Source organism: Leucopleurus acutus (genome assembly GCF_964270905.1).
Source record: "Leucopleurus acutus genome assembly, chromosome: 20".
NCBI lineage: Eukaryota > Metazoa > Chordata > Mammalia > Artiodactyla > Delphinidae > Leucopleurus > Leucopleurus acutus.
The window spans coordinates 48,076,428-48,094,096 of NC_139162.1; the positions used below are offsets into that span (position 1 = coordinate 48,076,428).

General features: G+C 52.3%; 1 protein-coding gene across 2 annotated transcripts in view; it reads left to right on the forward strand.

The window, feature by feature from the left end:
• GRIK5 (glutamate ionotropic receptor kainate type subunit 5) overlaps nt 1–17,669 on the forward strand; it is a gene marked incomplete at both ends in the record, with an annotated part of 46,926 nt that overhangs the window by 6,934 nt on the left and 22,323 nt on the right. For both annotated transcript variants that reach the window (XM_082862204.1, XM_082862205.1), the window contains 6 exons: nt 1,200–1,253; nt 1,353–1,514; nt 3,113–3,265; nt 3,629–3,733; nt 3,860–3,967; nt 14,677–14,880. In XM_082862204.1, the coding sequence (XP_082718330.1) occupies nt 1,200–1,253; nt 1,353–1,514; nt 3,113–3,265; nt 3,629–3,733; nt 3,860–3,967; nt 14,677–14,880 (786 nt within the window). The remainder of the gene's footprint in view (nt 1–1,199; nt 1,254–1,352; nt 1,515–3,112; nt 3,266–3,628; nt 3,734–3,859; nt 3,968–14,676; nt 14,881–17,669) is intronic.

The following is a 17,669-nucleotide window of genomic DNA, read 5'->3' on the forward strand; positions in this document are numbered from 1 at the left end:
AAAACCATATATCATTGCCTATCGTAGCTAACAGGAAGAAGTGTGGACAGAATCCACAAGGCTCTTGAGGCTTAGAGAAAAGATTTCGGGTTCTGGGGCAGAGGTCCCAGCCCCTCCTGTGCGAGCCAAGTGACCGGTGGTCACTTTCCTCTCGAGCCTGCATTTTTCTGTCCTGGAATGGGCTGTAACCCATGTGATAACAGCTCCTGCCACACAGGCAATGCAGTCTGGTGCCATTTCATGTTCTAATGATGGTAGCAGGACAGAACTGGGCACTCCTAGCATGGAGACGTCTTCTAACTTTGTTTTCCTTGAGGACTGTGAGAAAGGGGGCTCACAACATGAATCTTGAGATTTATTTATTTTTTATTTTTTTTATTTTTTTGGCTGTGCTGCACGGCTTGCGGGATCTTAGTTCCCTGACCAGGGATCAAACCTGTGCCCCCTGCAGTGGAAGCATGGAGTCCCAACCACTGGACCGCCAGGGAATTCCCGAATCTTGAGATTTAAATTGGCTGCCTTTCATTGCAAAGTGCTTTTTTTTTTTTTTTTTTTTTTTTTGCGGTATGCGGGCGTTTCACTGTTGTGGCCTCTCCCGCTGCGGAGCACAGGCTCCGGATGCGCAGGCTCAGCGGCCATGGCTCACGGGCCCAGCCGCTCCGCGGCATGTGGGATCTTCCCAGACTGGGGCACGAACCCGTGTCCCCTGCATCGGTAGGCGGACTCTCAACCACTGCGCCACCAGGGAAGCCCTGCAAAGTGCTTTTAAAGATTGCAGGGGGTAGTTTTTCTGATCTGTGACCAGGCTGAGCCTTACAAATTAGCAGCCCAAATTTGGCTTTGGGGCAACCTGGGGGTTAAGGTTAAGGTTAAGGTTGCCCTCCCCCATCCTGTTTCTGAGGTGTCCCTTTGCCTGTCTCCAGAAGGCAGTCTTCTATGTGACCTAAAGAGGGAGGCGGGCACTTGAGGGTGTCATTCTCTCCTCCAACAAAATCTTCTTCCCACCTGGGGCCCTAGTCACCCTGCGGGACATGAGCAACCAAGGTCTCCCTCTGCCCCCACTTGTCTCCTTTCCCCTGTCTCTCTCTGTCTCTGGGTGTCTCTTACTGTTCCTTATGGGGTGTCTCCTTGCAAGGCCTGTCTCTAAATCTCTCTTGCTCTCTCGACTTCTCCCCATGCCTGCCTCCTGTGTTCTCCAGGCCTCGGAGCTGGGAATGACCTCAGCGTTTTACAAGTACATCCTCACCACCATGGTGCGTACCCTCTGCAGCCCCCGAAGCCCCCATCTCCCCGTGCAGCATCTGCCCTGACGTGGGCCCAGCCCCTCCCTCACCCCCTCTTCTCGGTCCCAGGACTTCCCCATCCTGCACCTGGATGGGATCGTGGAGGACTCCTCCAACATCCTGGGCTTCTCCATGTTCAACACCTCTCACCCCTTCTATCCTGAGTTTGTGCGCAGCCTCAACATGTCCTGGAGGGAGAACTGTGAAGCCAGCACCTACCCCGGCCCCGCGGTGAGCTCACACCCTTGCCCCCGGCACATGGGCATCCTGCACACAGACACTTCCGGGGCCCCTTCAGGCCTTGGCCGGTTGTGCTCAGAACCCTCCGGTGCCCCACTCGCTTTCTGAGAACATCCACAAGGCCTCACAGCGTGGCCCTGAGCTAAGTCTGAGCCCTTTCTTCCTTTCCACCTCCCAAGCCGCTCCAGCCACTGGGTCTCCTTCAGGTGCCTCTGCTGCCCCAGCACATGCGCAACTCAGGGCCTTTGCACTTGCTCTTCCTGCTGCTTTGCGTGCACTTCCCCAGGGAACTAGTAATTTGCTCCCTCCTCTCCAAGTTACTGCTCAAATGTCCCCCTGTTTACAAAATGGCAAACTACCCACTATTTAGCCACCTTCCCTGCCAGATTTTTCTCCATAGCATCTATCTTTGCTTATCTAATCACCATGTGGCTTGCTCTATGTTTTGCTTAGAGGTATGTACAGATATTTAGCTTGTAAGTTCCATGAGGGCGGGCGTTTCTGTTTTGTTCACTATGGTATAACCAGCATCTAAAACCACCTGCTCAGAGTAGTATCTGATAATATATGTTGAATAAATGCAAACATACAAAAGATGCATATTTATGTGTATTTGTTCACAAACATCTAGCCATACACCAAGGTACCAAGACACTCCTACGTGCACAAAAACTCACACAGACACTGAGCCTTGCAGTCAGACATGTGCGTGCAGGGCCATCGCACACATACACGGACAGGGGAGCGTCCATCCGCACCCCACACCTACCTACCCAACACGGATATTCAGACCTTTACCCCACCCAGCCAAGACATGCTCTCCCAGACACACATCCCATGTTGGCCGTCACCGCTCAGTGGCCAGTTTGTGTCGAGCCCTCACTGTGTGCCAGGCGCTATTTTGAGCACTCTGCATGCATTGTCTCGCTTGAGCCCCACATAAGCACTCGGAGGCAGAGATAACTATCACCCTTCCTTTACAAGGGAGGAAACTGAGATTCTGAGAGAGGTGTGGACTTGGTTCTCTACAGGAAGTAGTAGGGCCGGGCCTCCAGCTCAGAGCCTCCCAAGCCCTGGACTCATAACCGTTACGTTCTCCTGCTTCCTGCACATCAGGCCCACCCTGTATATAGACAAATAAGCATGTTTTTCCAGCCCCACCCACATAAATGTGTCCCCAGACACACTCAGACAGGGGCTGTGGCTGTCTCCCCCCACCCTCCATGACCCTACATCAGCCACAAAGACACACAGATTCCTGCGCCCACCAACATCCCCCTTGAGGGTGACAGCTGGCCGTCTAGGCAAACCCTGTCAGACGTGCCCTTCCCCAAACAGACACAGGCCGCACGCAGTCAGGAAGAGCTGCCCCCATGGCGGCGTGGGCAGCATGCACGTCTTTCCCACTGTCATCTCCGATCCCCTAGAAGACCGTCCTCGCTCCTGACCTGCGTGGTTTTATGTTCCTGGAGAGAGGAGAGTTGTCTCAGGGCTTGGGGGTGGTACACGGGGCTTTGGGGCTCCCCTGGCTGAACTGCATCTTTCCCATCCCTCCCCATCTCTGCCCCCCCCCACACCCCACACCCCAGCTGTCAGCTGCCCTGATGTTCGACGCCGTGCACGTGGTGGTGAGTGCCGTCCGGGAGCTGAACCGCAGCCAGGAGATCGGTGTGAAGCCGCTGGCCTGTACGTCGGCCAACATTTGGCCCCATGGGACCAGCCTCATGAACTACCTGCGCATGGTGAGCCGGGAGTGGGGAGGGCCGAGGTGGCGTGGCAGCCTGCCTCCTGGGGCGGTGCTCACTGTGTCCACCCCGCGGCACCCCCTCTGCCCTGTCCCCCCACCTCCGACCCCGGCCCCACCTCCTGCTCTCCCTGGACCTCACTCTCCCGTCTGTCTCTCCTCTCCTGGCCTTCCTCTGCCTGTCTGCGCTGCCCTTGCCCTGCTTCTTTGTTCCATCTCCTCTCGTTTGCTGGCATGTTGTCTTACTCGTTTAACTGTGGTCCTTCCTGGTCCCTCTCCCTCTCTCTCGTCTCCTCCATCTCTGTCTCTTCCCCTCTGGGCCCCTGCCACCCTTCCCTCTGCCCTCCTCCCGCCCTGCTAGGTAGAGTATGACGGGCTGACTGGGCGTGTCGAGTTCAACAGCAAAGGTCAGAGGACCAACTACACCCTGCGCATCCTGGAGAAGTCTCGGCAGGGCCACCGTGAGGTGAGCATCCCCAGGACAATGCCAGAGCCTGGATGGAGCTGGGGGCTGGGGCAGGTCGGGGCGGGGCCCAGAGGGCTGAGGCATCCTCAGGCAGGGCCTGTGCTGACAGTGCCCTCTCTGCCTCAGATCGGGGTGTGGTACTCCAACCGGACCCTGGCGATGAACGCCACCACCCTGGACATCAACCTGTCGCAGACACTGGCCAATAAGACGCTGGTGGTTACGACCATCCTGGTGAGTGGCCCTTGTGGGGACAGGCGGTAGATGAAGGTGCCTTTCCTGAGCGGTGCCCCAGGCCAGTCCTAGTGAGGAGGAGGGATGCCTGGGCTGGCACGGCACACGGACCAGTGGGGACGTGACCCAGGCACCCAACAACTCCTGACTGTGGCCGCGACGTCACCAGCCTAATTGCTGCTGGAGCAGCGGTGGGCACAGACTCTGCCATCAGAGCCAGGTCCAGCCCTGGGTGCTGCCAGCCTGCCGATGCACGGCAGAGATGGGAACGACTGGCATCATGAGGATTCCACGAGGCGGTACAGGCGGGGCGCCTCTCGCAGCGCCTGGCCCAGGGTAGGCCCCTGTAAATCGCCATTGCTAGAGCAGTCATTTTGTCACATTTGCCCACCGAGTGTGTTGACACATGCCAACTTATTTAATATCCATCTTGAAGAGGCTCAGAGAGGTAAAGCGACTTGCCCAGGTCACACAGCAAGTATAAGGCATAGCCAGGACGAATGCCACGTCTCTTATAAGGCATAGCCAGGATGGATGCCACGTCTCTGAGTCTCCAGAGCCCGAGTCTTAACCACTGTGCTCTGAATGTCCAGTCCTCTCCTTCCTGAGCACCAGCCGTGGAGATGGTCCTGTAGCCCCTGGAGTGGCACTCCTGCATTTTACCAGACCAGAGACCGAGGTGCCTTTGTGGGTCAGGGAGGATATATGGAGCACCTGTTCTGCAGCAGGCACGGTGCTAGGCCCTTGCAGGTGTCACTCATTAAACCTCTCAGCTAGTCGGTGAGGTTTGTCCTATCTTCCTCCTTTTGAAGGTAAGGAAACAGGTCACAGGGCAAGTCCCTGCTGGAGCTGAGTGACATGCTCGGAGCCCCTGCCCTCTGCCCTGCACCCTGCTGCTTCCTGCCAGGAGGCCAGGGAGGGGAGACGCACAGGACCTGGGGAGCAGGAAGCTGCCTCGAGCAGCTGGGTCCCCGGCCCGCTGGCATCCGTTGTCTGGGCGAAGCCCCTCGGTCACCGTGAGGTGGGCCGGCTGATAGCTGTGGATGCTGAGGTTGAGAGGATTACACAGGCTCCACAGGACGTCGGAGGCCCCCTAAAGCAGCGCGTCACAGAGCTATTTCCTCTGTCCCTAGGGAGCTCCTGACCTAATGTGGACCTCCTCCTGGGGAGGGCCAGATGGCTTACAGACGGGAAACCAAACACTTCGTAACAGCCTCACTCAGGGGCCCTGAGGACCAGGCCAGGCTGGCTGGGAGACGGAGCGCCTCTGCACGTGTGGGAGTGGAGCCAACCCCAGAGGCTTCCTGGGGTTCTCGGTGGGGAGCAGGGGCGGAGGTCAGGGAGGGGGTATCAGGAGAGCAGGGATGTGACCCTGGGGGGCTTCCAGTCTTCTCCCACACTTGTCTCCAGTTCTCCCCAGGGCCCCTGAGCCAGTGTTGCCCTCTTCCTGACCTTCATTTTTCTCCTGATGGAGTCATTCATTTTCTCATTCATTCCACAAATATTTACTGAAGCTGCCCTGCACCAGACCTCACACATATTCTGGAGGCGGAGGAATGAGTCCCAGGTGGTCCCGTGGTCTCCCTAACCTTGAGTGACCCTGCAGGGGGAATCCCAGTCTGATGGAGACAGACCTGGACACAATCGTTTCCACACAGGGTAATAAGGGACCCCCACAGAAAGGAGGGGCTGCCTCAGCCTTCAAAGGCCTGAAGAAGGCTTCACAGAGGAGGTGGTGTTAGACAGGGCTTTAGAAGCTGTGTAGGAGTTGGGTGCACAGAGGAGGGACCTGGCCTTCCAGGCAGCAGGAACCACAGGAGCAGGGGCCTCAGGAGGTGTCTGCCAGATCGGATGCGGAGGCAGTGGCCTCAGTGTGCACAGCCGGACCTGCCCATTCGTTCACTAACATTTTCAGACTTGTGTTTCTGGGCTGGGCCTGCTCCAGGCACTCGGGGATTCAGACGTGAGTCAACCTGGGCGCCGGGGACAGGAAGCTTTCAGGGCTTGTCTTATTCCCTGCTCTGTCCCTTGGGCCTGGGGTGGTGCCTGGCACCTAACGAACATGGAGGGGTGGTGAGTGCTGTGACAGAGGTGGGGAAGGGTCTCTGGAGAACTTAGTTATGCTTATCCTGGTCGTTAGAGACCGTTAAGCAGGAAGGGGCAGGGCCAGATCTGGGTGTCAGAAAAGCGGGGCCCTGAGGGAGGCTGCAGGAGAGAGAGACGCCCCAGGTTGGGGAGGATGAGGCCTGAGCTGTCTGGGGCTGTGGGGAGGGAGGGGATCTGATGTGGGATGTTGATGGGCTGGGCTGGGGGAGGGAGCAGGTGGGGTGGAGGCTGGGGCTGTCCCTGGGTGGTGCCCACACATCTGGAGTTGAGCGAGGGCGGGCTGGTGCCAAGACCAAGAGAGGTCCCTCAGGGAAGCTGGGGGTGCAGGAGAGGTGCCCCAGGGGATGAGGCTTTGCAGGGCCCTTCCCCAAGCCCCAGGCCCCGCCCCCTCCCAGAGAGGTTCTCCCTTCATCAGACTGGGACATGTCGTCTTGCTCTTTGGTGCCTCTGGGGTCAGACAGACCTCACTTGCATTCCTGGCTTTGCCTGGACCTCAGGTCATCCAACTCTCGAGGCTCCATACGTTCAGCCGTAAAATGGGTCTAATAGTCCCACCTTGAAGGGCTGTGGGAGGATGGCATGAGATCAGCAGGCCCCCCTGGCAGTGTCCTGCTGGGAAGATGTGCTGAGCACATGTGAATCCCTTTTCTCTCCCCATCTGGCATCATCAGTAAGAATAGCAGTCGGGAATTCCCTGGCTGTCCAGTGGTTAGGACTGTGCACTTTCACTGCTGAGGGCCAGGGTTCAATCCCCGGTCGGGGAACTAGGATCCCACAAGCCGAGTAGTTGGGCCAAAAAAAGTAAAGAATAGCCACCATCGTGGCCAGAGTCTTTGAGCTGTATGCTGAGCTCTTCGCTGGAGTTACTTGGCGTTCATGGCAGCCCTGAGGCAGGTACCGTTGTGAGCGCCGATTTTCAGACAAAACTAAGGTGCAGGAGGGTTAGGTGACGCGAATCGCGCAACTAGAGGATGGCAGAGCCCACGTGCTTCTACGTTGCGCCACACCACGTCGATTTCTGCTTCTTTCCAAGCCCTCACTTCTGCGTTCTAGGCCTGGCCCTGCCATCTGTACACTTTGTGACCTGGGTGGGTCTCTTCTCTCTGTCCTCAGCTTCCTCCTATAAAATGAGGGAACTAAAATATTCATGATAAACTGAAGGGGGTAAACTAGATCGGGGTCCTTTAAACTGCCCTCCAGGAAGTCTTGGATATGGAATTGGGTCCTGGCTTCACAAAAAAGGTCCAGGCAAGCAGCTTGTGAGGCATGTTCTAGAACCCACCCTACTTTAACATTTCTTAGTTTCAAGGGATTTTTATAGAAGTGTAACATGCATACAGAAATTTGCACAAATCGTTAAGTGTACCACTCACTGAATTTGCAATTACTGAACACACCTGTGGGACCAGTTCTCCCACCCCCAGCTCTCCATATGCCCCTTCTGGTCTCTAACCGCCCCCCAGGTTAGCTTTGCCTGCTTTGAACTTCACATAAATGGCATCGTATTCTATGTTCTCTCTCTGGTCTGCCTTCTTGTGCACAACACGTGTTTGTGAGATTCACCCACGTTGCTGCAAATAGTTTAGTCTCGTTATATGTCCTGTTATATGAACGCACCGCGATTTACTTACCCACCAAATTGATGCGCATTGAAGTTGTTTCTAGTTCTTTTGCTATTGTGAATAGTCCTGCTGTGAACACCCTACCACACGCCTTTCAGTGAACATGCATAGGCATTTCTGTCGAGTGTATTTGCAGGAGTGGAATTGCTGGAGTTTTCCAGCCTCGGTAGATACTGCCAAAGCATTTTCCAAAGTGGCGGTACCATTCCCCATTCCCACTGGCAGTGTGTGAAGGAGAATTCCAGTCGCTCCTCAGTTTAGCCAGTGCTGAGTATAGGAAGGTGCCAGCCCTATTGTAGTTTTAACTTACATTTCCTTAACGACCGTGGAAGGTGACCACTTTTTCATTTATTGCCTGTTTGGAACCTTCTTTTGGGAAGTCCCTGCTCAGATCTTTCTCTGTTTTTAGAAAATTGGAATATCTGACCTTTTTATTGATTTGTAATCTATTTATACGTTCTGGATGTAAGTTCTTTGTTGGAATATGCATTGCAGAGAACTTCTCCCACTCTGAGGCTTGCCTTTTCACTCTTGGTGGTATTTTTTTTGGCTGTGCCGAGCAGCTTGTGGGATCTTAGTTCCCCGACCAGGGATTGAACCTGGGCCCTCGGCAGTGAAAGTGAGGAGTCTTAACCAGTGGACAGCCAGAGAATTCCCCTCAATGGTATCTTTTTTTTTTTTCAATATTTATTTATTTATTTGGCCGTGCCAGGTCTTAGTTGCGGCATGCGGGATCTTCGTTGCTGAGTGCAGGATCTTTGTTGCGGCGTGCGGGATCTTTAGTTGCAGCTTATGAACTCTTGTTTGCAGCATGCGGGATCTAGTTCCCTGACCAGGGATTGAATCTGGGCCCCCTGCATTGGGAGCGCAGAGTCTTAGTCACTGGACCACCAGGGAAGTCCCCCCAGTGGTATCTTTTGATGAAAAGATTTTTAATTTTCCTAAAGTCCATTTTATCCTTTTCTCCCTGCTTTACGGTTAATGCTTTTATTTATTTATTTATTTACATACGTACTTACTTATTTATTTATTTTTGGCTGCGTTGGGTCTTCGTTGCTGCGCGCGGGCTTCCTCTAGTTGTGGCGAGCGGGGGCTACTCTTCATTGCGGTGCGCGGGCCTCTCATTGTGGTGGCTTCTCTTGTTGCAGAGCACGAGCCCTAGAGCGTGTGGGCTTCAGTAGTTGTGGTGAGTAGGCTCAGTAGTTGTGGCGCACGGGCTTAGTTGCTCCACAACATATGGGATCTTCCCAGACCAGGGCTGGAACCCGTGTCCCCTGCATTGGCAGGTGGATTCTTAACCACTGCACCACCAGGGAAGTCCAGTTAATGCTTTTAGAATTTAAGAATTCTTGGGATTTCCCTGGCGGTCCTGTGGTTAAGACCCCGCGTTTCCACGGCAGAGGGCATGGGTTCGATCTGTGGTCGGGGAACTAAGATCCAACATGCCACACAGCACGGCCAAAAAAAAAAAGAGTTCTCTGCCTACCCCAGGTTCATAAAGCTAGTCTCCTATATGTTTCTTGAAAATGTAATAATTTTGCCTTTTACATTTAGATCTACAATCCACCTAGAACTGGTTTTTGTGTGTTATGTGAGGTAGGGGGGTCAGAGAACATTTTTTCCATATGGATGTTCTATTGAATGGCACCATTTATTAAAATGTTCATTCTTTCCCCCTTCAGCACAGTCTTACCCTTGTCATAAATCAAGTATCCATTTATGTGTGGGTTTCCAAACTCTCCATTCTATTGTCTGTTTGTCTGTCTTTGCTCTAATACCACATTGTCTTAAATACCATAGTTTTATTTTATTTATTTTATTTATTTATTTATTTTTAACATCTTTACTGGAGTATAATTGCTTTACAATTGTGTGTTAGTTTCTGCTTTATAACAAAGTGAATCAGTTATACATATGTTCCCATATCTCTTCCCTCTTGTGTCTCCCTCCCTCCCACCCTCCCTATCCCACCCCTCTAGGTGGTCACAAAGCACTGAGCTATCTCCCTGTGCTATGCGGCTGCTTCCCACTAGCTAGCTATTTTACGTTTGGTAGTGTATATATGTCCATGCCGCTCTCTCACTTTGTCACAGCTTACCCTTCCCCCTCCCCATATCCTCAAGTCCATTCTCTAGTAGGTCTGTGTCTTTATTCCCGTCTTACCCCTAGGTTCTTCATGACCTTTTTTTTTTTTTCTTAGATTCCATATATATGTGTTAGCATACGGTATTTTTCTCTTTCTGACTTAACTTCACTCTGTATGACAGACTCTAGGTCCATCCACCTCACTACAAATAACTCAATTTCGTTTCTTTTTATGGCTGAGTAATATTCCATTGTATATATGTGCCACATCTTCTTTATCCATTCATCTGTTGATGGACACTTAGGTTGCCTCCATGACCTGGCTATTGTAAATAGAGCTGCAATGAACATTTTGGTACATGACTCTTTTTGAATTATGGTTTTCTCAGGGTATATGTCCAGTAGTGGGATTGCTGGGTCATATGGTAATTCCATTTTTAGTTTTTTAAGGAGCCTCCATACTGTTCTCCATAGTGGCTGTATCAATTTGCATTCCCACCAACAGTGCAAGAGGGTTCCCTTTTCTCCACACCCTCTCCAGCATTTATTGTTTCTAGATTTTGTGGTGATGGCCATTCTGACCGGTGTGAGATGATACCTCATTGTAGTTTTGATTTGCATTTCTCTAATAATTAATGATGTTGAGCATTCTTTCATAACACCACAGTTTTAAATTGTCTTAATACCCAGTAGGGTGAATCCTCCAGTTTTCGTGTCCTTCTTTAGGATTGCTTTGGTTCTTTTGATCTTTTACATTTCCATATGCATTTAAATATCATCTCTAAAATTTTAAAAATATTTTAATATTAATATTTTAAACTGGGGGCAGGACAGAAGTTAATTAAATAGAATTAAGTAGCATTCAGTTTAATTCTACACTAAATAGAATTCAAAGCGTGTGGGGAGGGGGGGAGTGAAAAAATCCGTCCCCTTCCCTCTCCAGTGCCCCATTTTTTTCCCCATCCTCCCAGACATGTCTGAGCATGTACGAGCCCATACCCACTTTTTCCTTCACAAAAGATAGCATATTGTACACGTTGTTCTGTAGCTTGTTTTTTTCCTCTGAATATATCTTATAGAACTTATTTTAGTAGTTGCCTGGGATTCTTTGATGACATCAATAATCTTTTTAACCTGTTCCAAATTAGGCTGTTTCAGTCTTTGTTCCTGATACAAGAAATGCTGCCATGATTCTCCTGGACCTACATTTTTGTGTACAGGTGCATAGCCATTCGTAGGATGAGTTCTTAGAATCAGACTTAGCAACATCCCACTGTCCGTCTGCAATGCTGGGCTTCTGCAGAAGATTCTTTTTGAAGAAATCTGAAAACCTTGGATTAGAGGCTTCTTAAAACCCTTGGATCTGATGGTCTGGGGCTGCGGGTTGAGTGATAGATCGTTGTTTTCTGACCTAGCGTTCTGTTCACAGGCCTCAGTCCCTGTTTTTGGCTCTGTCAGCTCCCACCTGATCCTGAGGCCTCAAACCCAAATCCAGAACCCAGGTGCCTCAGTCTTGAATTTGAAGATCAGCTTGGTCTGGTGGAAGGAACAAGGGCTTTGGAGAGCACAGCAACTGGATCTTGAATCCCAGCTCTGCCCAATCTCCCCTTCCTACTGCCCTGCTTCAGCTGTGTGACCTTGGGCAAAACACCTGACCTCTCTGAACTTCGGTTTCCTCCTATGTACATCAAGAGGGCTGTATGAGCACCTTCCAGCTCTAACACTGGGTGTTTGTCTAGAGAATTCTTGATTTCTGATTCTCTAGCTTTGATACCCGGCCAGGCACCCCCATCTCTGTGTCTAGCTTCTCCCAGCTCCGATCTTGTTTAGTCTGGCATAGGGCTTAAGAGCAGAGCTTTGGACTCAGCCTGACTTGTCCATCTCAGCCACTCACTACTTCACTTCTCGGGACCTGTGTCCTCATCTCTCAAATAGAGGTAATAATACTGACCTCCTACGCTGACAGAATAGCTGTCACACAGCAAGCCCACAAGAAATGCTAGCTGCTGCTGCTATTATTAGTATTATCTCATTCCTATTCCTGGTTCCACAGTTTTGGATTTGAAAATGTGGTTTGGGAGAGAGAGAAAAGCACTGACTTCCCTCCATGCCATCTCCCCTCAGCTCTGAGACTTTGTTGGGGTCCTGGAATCTAGTCTATAGGTACCTTATAGTACCCATCACTGTATAACAAACCGCCCCAAAACCTGGAGGCTTCCAACAATAACGATTATTATTTCTCACAGTTCTGTGGGCCAACTAAGCAGTTCTGCTGAGCTCACCGTGGTTGCATTCAGCTGGTGTCTAGGCTGGGCTGTTGGCCGGCACATCTCAGTTCACTCATTCTCCTTCATCCTTCAGCAGGCTGGCCTGGGCTTCCTTTTTTTAAAAAAAAAAATTTATTTATTTGGCTGCGTCGGGTCTTAGTTGTAGCACGCGGGATCTTTTGTTGTGGCGCATGGGCTCCAGAGTGCGCAGGCTCAGTAGTTGCAGTGCGTGGGCTTAGTTACCCTGCGGCATGTGGGATCTTAGTCCCCTGACCAGGGATCAAACCCACATCCCCTGCATTGGAAGGTGGATTCTTAACCACTGTCCTACCGGGAAAGTCCTTGGCCCGGGCTTCCTTACACTGGGGTCCCAAGAGATCTCTCTGAGGGCCCAGACTCTGAAAGTCAGACAGCACTACTTCCAATGCATTCTGTTGTCCAAAGCAAGTCTTGAGGGCCGCTCAGACCCAAGGAGTGGAGCAATCCGCTCTCTTTTTGTTTTGTTTTGTTTTTTTTTTTGTGGTAAACGGGCCTCTCACTGTTGTGGCCTCTCCTGTTGCGGAGCACAGGCTCCAGATGCGCAGGCTCAGCGGCCGTGGCTCACGGGCCCAGCCGCTCCGTGGCACGTGGGATCCTCCCAGACCGGGGCACGAACCCGTGTCCCCTGCATCGGCAGGTGGACTCTCAACCACTGCACCACCAGGGAAGCCCCGCTCTATCTCTTGACGGGAGGAGCTGCAAAATACTGGGCTTCTACCTCGGAGCTCAGTAATTTTGGGCTGAATGAATGAGAGGTGGCAGAGGTCACTTGACCTCTGTGAGCCTCAGTTTCCACATGTGTAAAGTGAGTCTAAGGATACCTCCCGTGGAAGGTCACCGTGAGGAATTTTTTTCTATTTTTATTGCAGTACACGAGCCTCTCGCTGTTGTAGCCTCTCCCGTTGCGGAGCACAGTCTCTGGACGCGCAGGCTCAGCGGCCATGGCCCACGGGCCCAGCCGCTCCGCGGCACGCGGGATCTTCCCGGACCGGGGCACGAACCCGTGTCCCCTGCATCGGCAGGCGGACTGTCAACCGCTGCGCCACCAGGGAAGCCCCCTTTTTTTTTTTTTAATGACCACGCCACACAGCTTGCAGGATCTTAGTTCCCCCACCAGGGATTGAACCTGCGCTCTCGGCAGTGAAAGCGTGGAGTCCTAACCCCTGGACCGCCAGGGAATTCCCACTGTGAGGAATTAAACTGATAAAATCCAGAGAACGCACACAGCACAGGGGCTGGAACTTCGCAGGTGTTCAGTCCACATGGTAACCATATGGGTATTATTGCCAAAGGTCTTCTTGCTGATTCCTAAGTCCTAACTCATTTTATTCCTAAGTCCAAAGTGACACTGTACAAACAACCATTTAGACAATAGCTATGTAAGATAAGTATCCCTTTTGTTACCATCATCTTCATATGCCTCGTCTTACTAGCACTTGGAATATTCTCTCTGCTTTTGTCCTTATTTGGCACAAAAAGGGTCGGTAAAGTTTGCTCAAACCCCTCAGAAATAAGCATCAACATAGCAAAACAGCTGTAGGCCAGATATTGCAAACAGTCAGGTGTTTGTTTAGCCTGCAAAGCATTAAAAAAAAAAAAATTGGTATTAGAATTTGAACTGTTGCTAACCTTTAAAATCAGGAGATTTTACAAAACATCCTGGGTTTCCAAATTCTCTTAACATTGGACCATCTGGCATCTCAGGCCTGCTTCCCTTGTGGCAGCATTGGGCTGGAGCTAAATCCTGGTGGGGCAGATCCTCTTTGATCCCTTGGTGGCTCATGAAGTCAGTTTAATGGGTTGTTATTGGTTGTGTAGAAAAATGAAGTAGAGCAGGATGGAAAATAGCAGGGTATTCTGCCATAGTCTTAAGGGAAAGGACTGCTTTGTGGAACTAAGTCTAGTTACATGTGTGCAACTGTGAGCACACAGACATATGTGTATGACTTGGATTACAAGTAAAATATATATATCTTACTGCGGGTTTTAGCCAAAAGTTTGAAAGTTTGGCAAGATCTCCATCCAGTCTGATTCATTCAAGTTACCTGCCTCCCTTGTAGCCATTTGAGCTTGAGATGAGGTTGTCTGGTGGAGATCAAACCAGTTTCCTGTGATCTGCTAGGGCCTGGCAGGGTCCCTGTGCTTTTTCCCTGGTTCTGAGTATTTGTTTTTGTTTTGATAGTTATTTTTAGTTTTAGTTTTTAAATTGAAGTATAGTTGATTTACAGTGTTGTTAGTTTCAGGTTATACATATATATGTATGTATATATACATATATTCTTTTTCAGATTCTTTTCCCTTATAGCTTATTACAAAATGTGAGTAGAGTTCCCTGTGCCACAGAGTAGGCCCTTGTTGGTTATCTATTTTATATACAGCAGTGTGTATATGTTAATCCCAGTCTCCTAATTTACATGCCTCCGCCACCGACTCTGAGCATTTGAAGCAGGGGATGAGGGCAAGGACTCCGTCATCTCCACTCTGCGGGCAGGTTCCTGATCTGGCTGCAGCCTGGGCCCTGGGACCCACGACCCAGCCCCCAGATGCCCCAGTCTCTGACCCCCCCACCCCTTCTCTCCTGCTTCCCCAGGAGAACCCGTACGTCATGCGCCGGCCCAACTTCCAGGCCCTGTCGGGGAACGAACGCTTTGAGGGCTTCTGCGTGGACATGCTGCGGGAGCTGGCCGAGCTGCTGCGCTTCCGCTACCGCCTGCGGTTGGTGGAGGACGGGCTATACGGGGCGCCCGAGCCCAACGGCTCCTGGACGGGCATGGTCGGCGAGCTCATCAACCGGGTACGGCGGGGCCGGGGCTGAGGAAGGGGCCGTGGGTCGGGTGAGCAAGGGTGGGCAGGCGGGCAGGCGGGCAGCCAATGGTGCCTCAGAACCAGCCTGGTGCATACAAGGGGCGGGAGCCGACGGTGCGCTGTGTGCCTGTGGCTGGTGAGCACCACGGGGTGGGCACAGTGGGGAAGAAGGGCGATGCATCCCTTCCCGTGTTCCGCTTTCAAATGCTTCCCTCACGTCATCTTGGCTTAGTCGGTGCTCAAAGATGTGTTGAGTGAATGAAAGAGATGTGGAGTGGGAATTGGACAGATGTGGAGGAGATGGAGAAGGCTTCCTGTGAGAGGCAGGGAGAGGGCTAGGCGGCCGGGACGTGCGCTGTGCCCAGCACCTGCCAGGAGGTGGACGTGGAGGCTGCCTGTTGCGCTCACAAGGCCACGCATTCAGTAGGTGTTTATTGAGCACCTAGTGTGTGCCTTGCACCACGCTGGCGCGGGATATAGTGGTGAGCACAGGGGACCTGGACCCTGCTCCCAGCAACTTAAGGCTCCATTGAGATGCAGAAAAGCAAATGACTGCAAGACAGAGCCATTGGCTGATGGGGAAAACTCAGAGGAGGGACCCAGAGGCTCCTGACCCAGCCAGGCATCCAGGGAGGGCTTCCCAGAAGAGGTGATGCCCAAGCAGATTCCCAAAGAGTGTGAAGGAGTCAGCAGGGTGAAGGGGGGGTATGGGAGACTGGCAATGTGTTTGATGGCATTTCCAAACAGCGGGGGGTGGGTTGGGAACATGAGTAAGAACGAGTTGGGTGTGGGGCGTATTAGAAGAGCAGCCGGGCCCTGAATGTGGGCAGGATTTGAATGTAGGTGAGGAGGGCAAGAGGCAGTGGGGTGGGGGGTGGTAGGCAGGGGTGCAGCGGAAAAAATATTTTGGAGTCAGACCAACCTGGCTTTGAGTGCTGGGGTGAGTCATTTCTTTCCTCGGAACCTCAGTTTCCTCTCCCTAGGATGGGGATAATGATACCTGACAGGTCTGTAGTAAGGTTACAGACACGCTGCACACGTTGCTTGTCATAGGTGGTTCTTCTTTTTATTCCAGTCATGAGAAGCCATGTGGGCGAGTGCCCAAAAAAGACAAACAGGCCCCCAGCTTAGGGGCACGACCAGGGCAGGTGTGTGGAGCCGGGACCTGTGGCCACAAACGGTCAGGGTGGCCTTGACATGGGACTTGGCTGACAGCGTCAGAGACTCTCACCCTCCTGAGCCCCAGAATGTCACCAGGGGAGACTCAAAAAGGCCACTTTGCTTGACAAGGATGTTTATCCCCGTAAGGCACTGATTTTCGAAAGTTGTTTTGACTGCAGAGCCTTTTTTCCGTTTGAAAGCACCCTCAGGGCCCTGGACAAAGCAGAGCTGCTCTGGGGGCGACAGAGGTCGGGGGTGTCCCCCGGGTTCTGGTTCTGGTGGCTCGGTCTCTCTCACCCCACCCAGCTGGCAGGCCCGAGGCACTGCCCTACAGGCAGCCAGCTGGTTGAAAGCTTCTGCCCTGGGTGGGTTCAAGAGTCTGAAGCCAGGGCCTGAGGAGACAGGAGGCAGGAGCTGGTGGCCGGACGCCCACCTCACTGGCAGGCTTCCCTGTGACCTCATTGCCATAGCCTGGTCCCCAGTCTCGTAAGCTCAGAACTTTTGTTCATCGGGGCCCCCAGAAATAAGACTCCAGGAGAGCAGCCCTCCCCAGCCAAAGTCACCGTCAACTGGACATCTGTTTATTCATCAACAAAGAAGTCCTATTTATAGCTGTATGACCTTGGGCAAGAGTCTTAACTCCCTGTGCCTCGAGCCTTCCCTTAGGACTTGGTGTGAAGGTGCCTGGGGTAAGCATAGCAGGGCTGGGAGCTTTTCTCATTGGTTACTGCTCTTGTGGTCCTGCATCCTGTTTGAGTCTCTGCTGAGCATTTGTTGTGTGACCTTGGGTGAGTTACATAACCTCCCTGTAAAACTGGGGAAATAACAAATGCTAGCACATAGGGCTGTTGTGAGCTTGAAATGAGTTAATCCATGTACGGGCTTGGAACAAGGCCGGGCAGGTAGTGGGTGCTGTGTGCCTGTGCTATCGTTAGTGTTATTCCTGCCAGCACATACATACATTCATGCGTTCGTCCGTCCTCCAGCCAGCTAGTATTTATTGAGTGCCTACTGTATACCAGGCCCTGTGATACACCCTGGGGATTCAGTGGCCTGGCCTGGCCTTGCTCTTACGGTTAAAGACTTTGGCCCGCAGCCAGAGGTCCATGGGATGCACCCCCTGCACACAAAGGACTGAGCTGGCTCAAATGAGGAAACAGAATCATCGGGGCTGCTCGATGGCCTGCGGGGAGGTCAGGGGAGGCTGGAGAGGGCCAGGACTTGGTGACCGCCTGTGGCGGGGGCGGAGGAGAGAGGACGTGAGCGTTCCTTCTGTTTCTGGCTTGGGCAGCTGGGCGATGGCGATGACATTTAGGGAGAGAACACTGGAGGAGGAGCAGGCTGAGAGTGCAAAGGATGGGCGGAGTTTGGCCTCTCCAAGGCTCAGCTGCCTGCTGTGGGATGGCCAAGTACACTGAGCTTCGCACAGATACTCAGCACTGTCCTCACAGCAGCAGCAGCTGACGTTTATGGACTTCACGCCACGCGCCAGGAACTTTGCAAGTGTTACTTAATTCTTCTAATAATCCTTCCTGGCCCAGAGGATCACTGCCTTCCTGCCGATGTGAGATCAGGGGCTCAGTAGTGAACGGACTTGCCCCCAACACACAGGGCTGC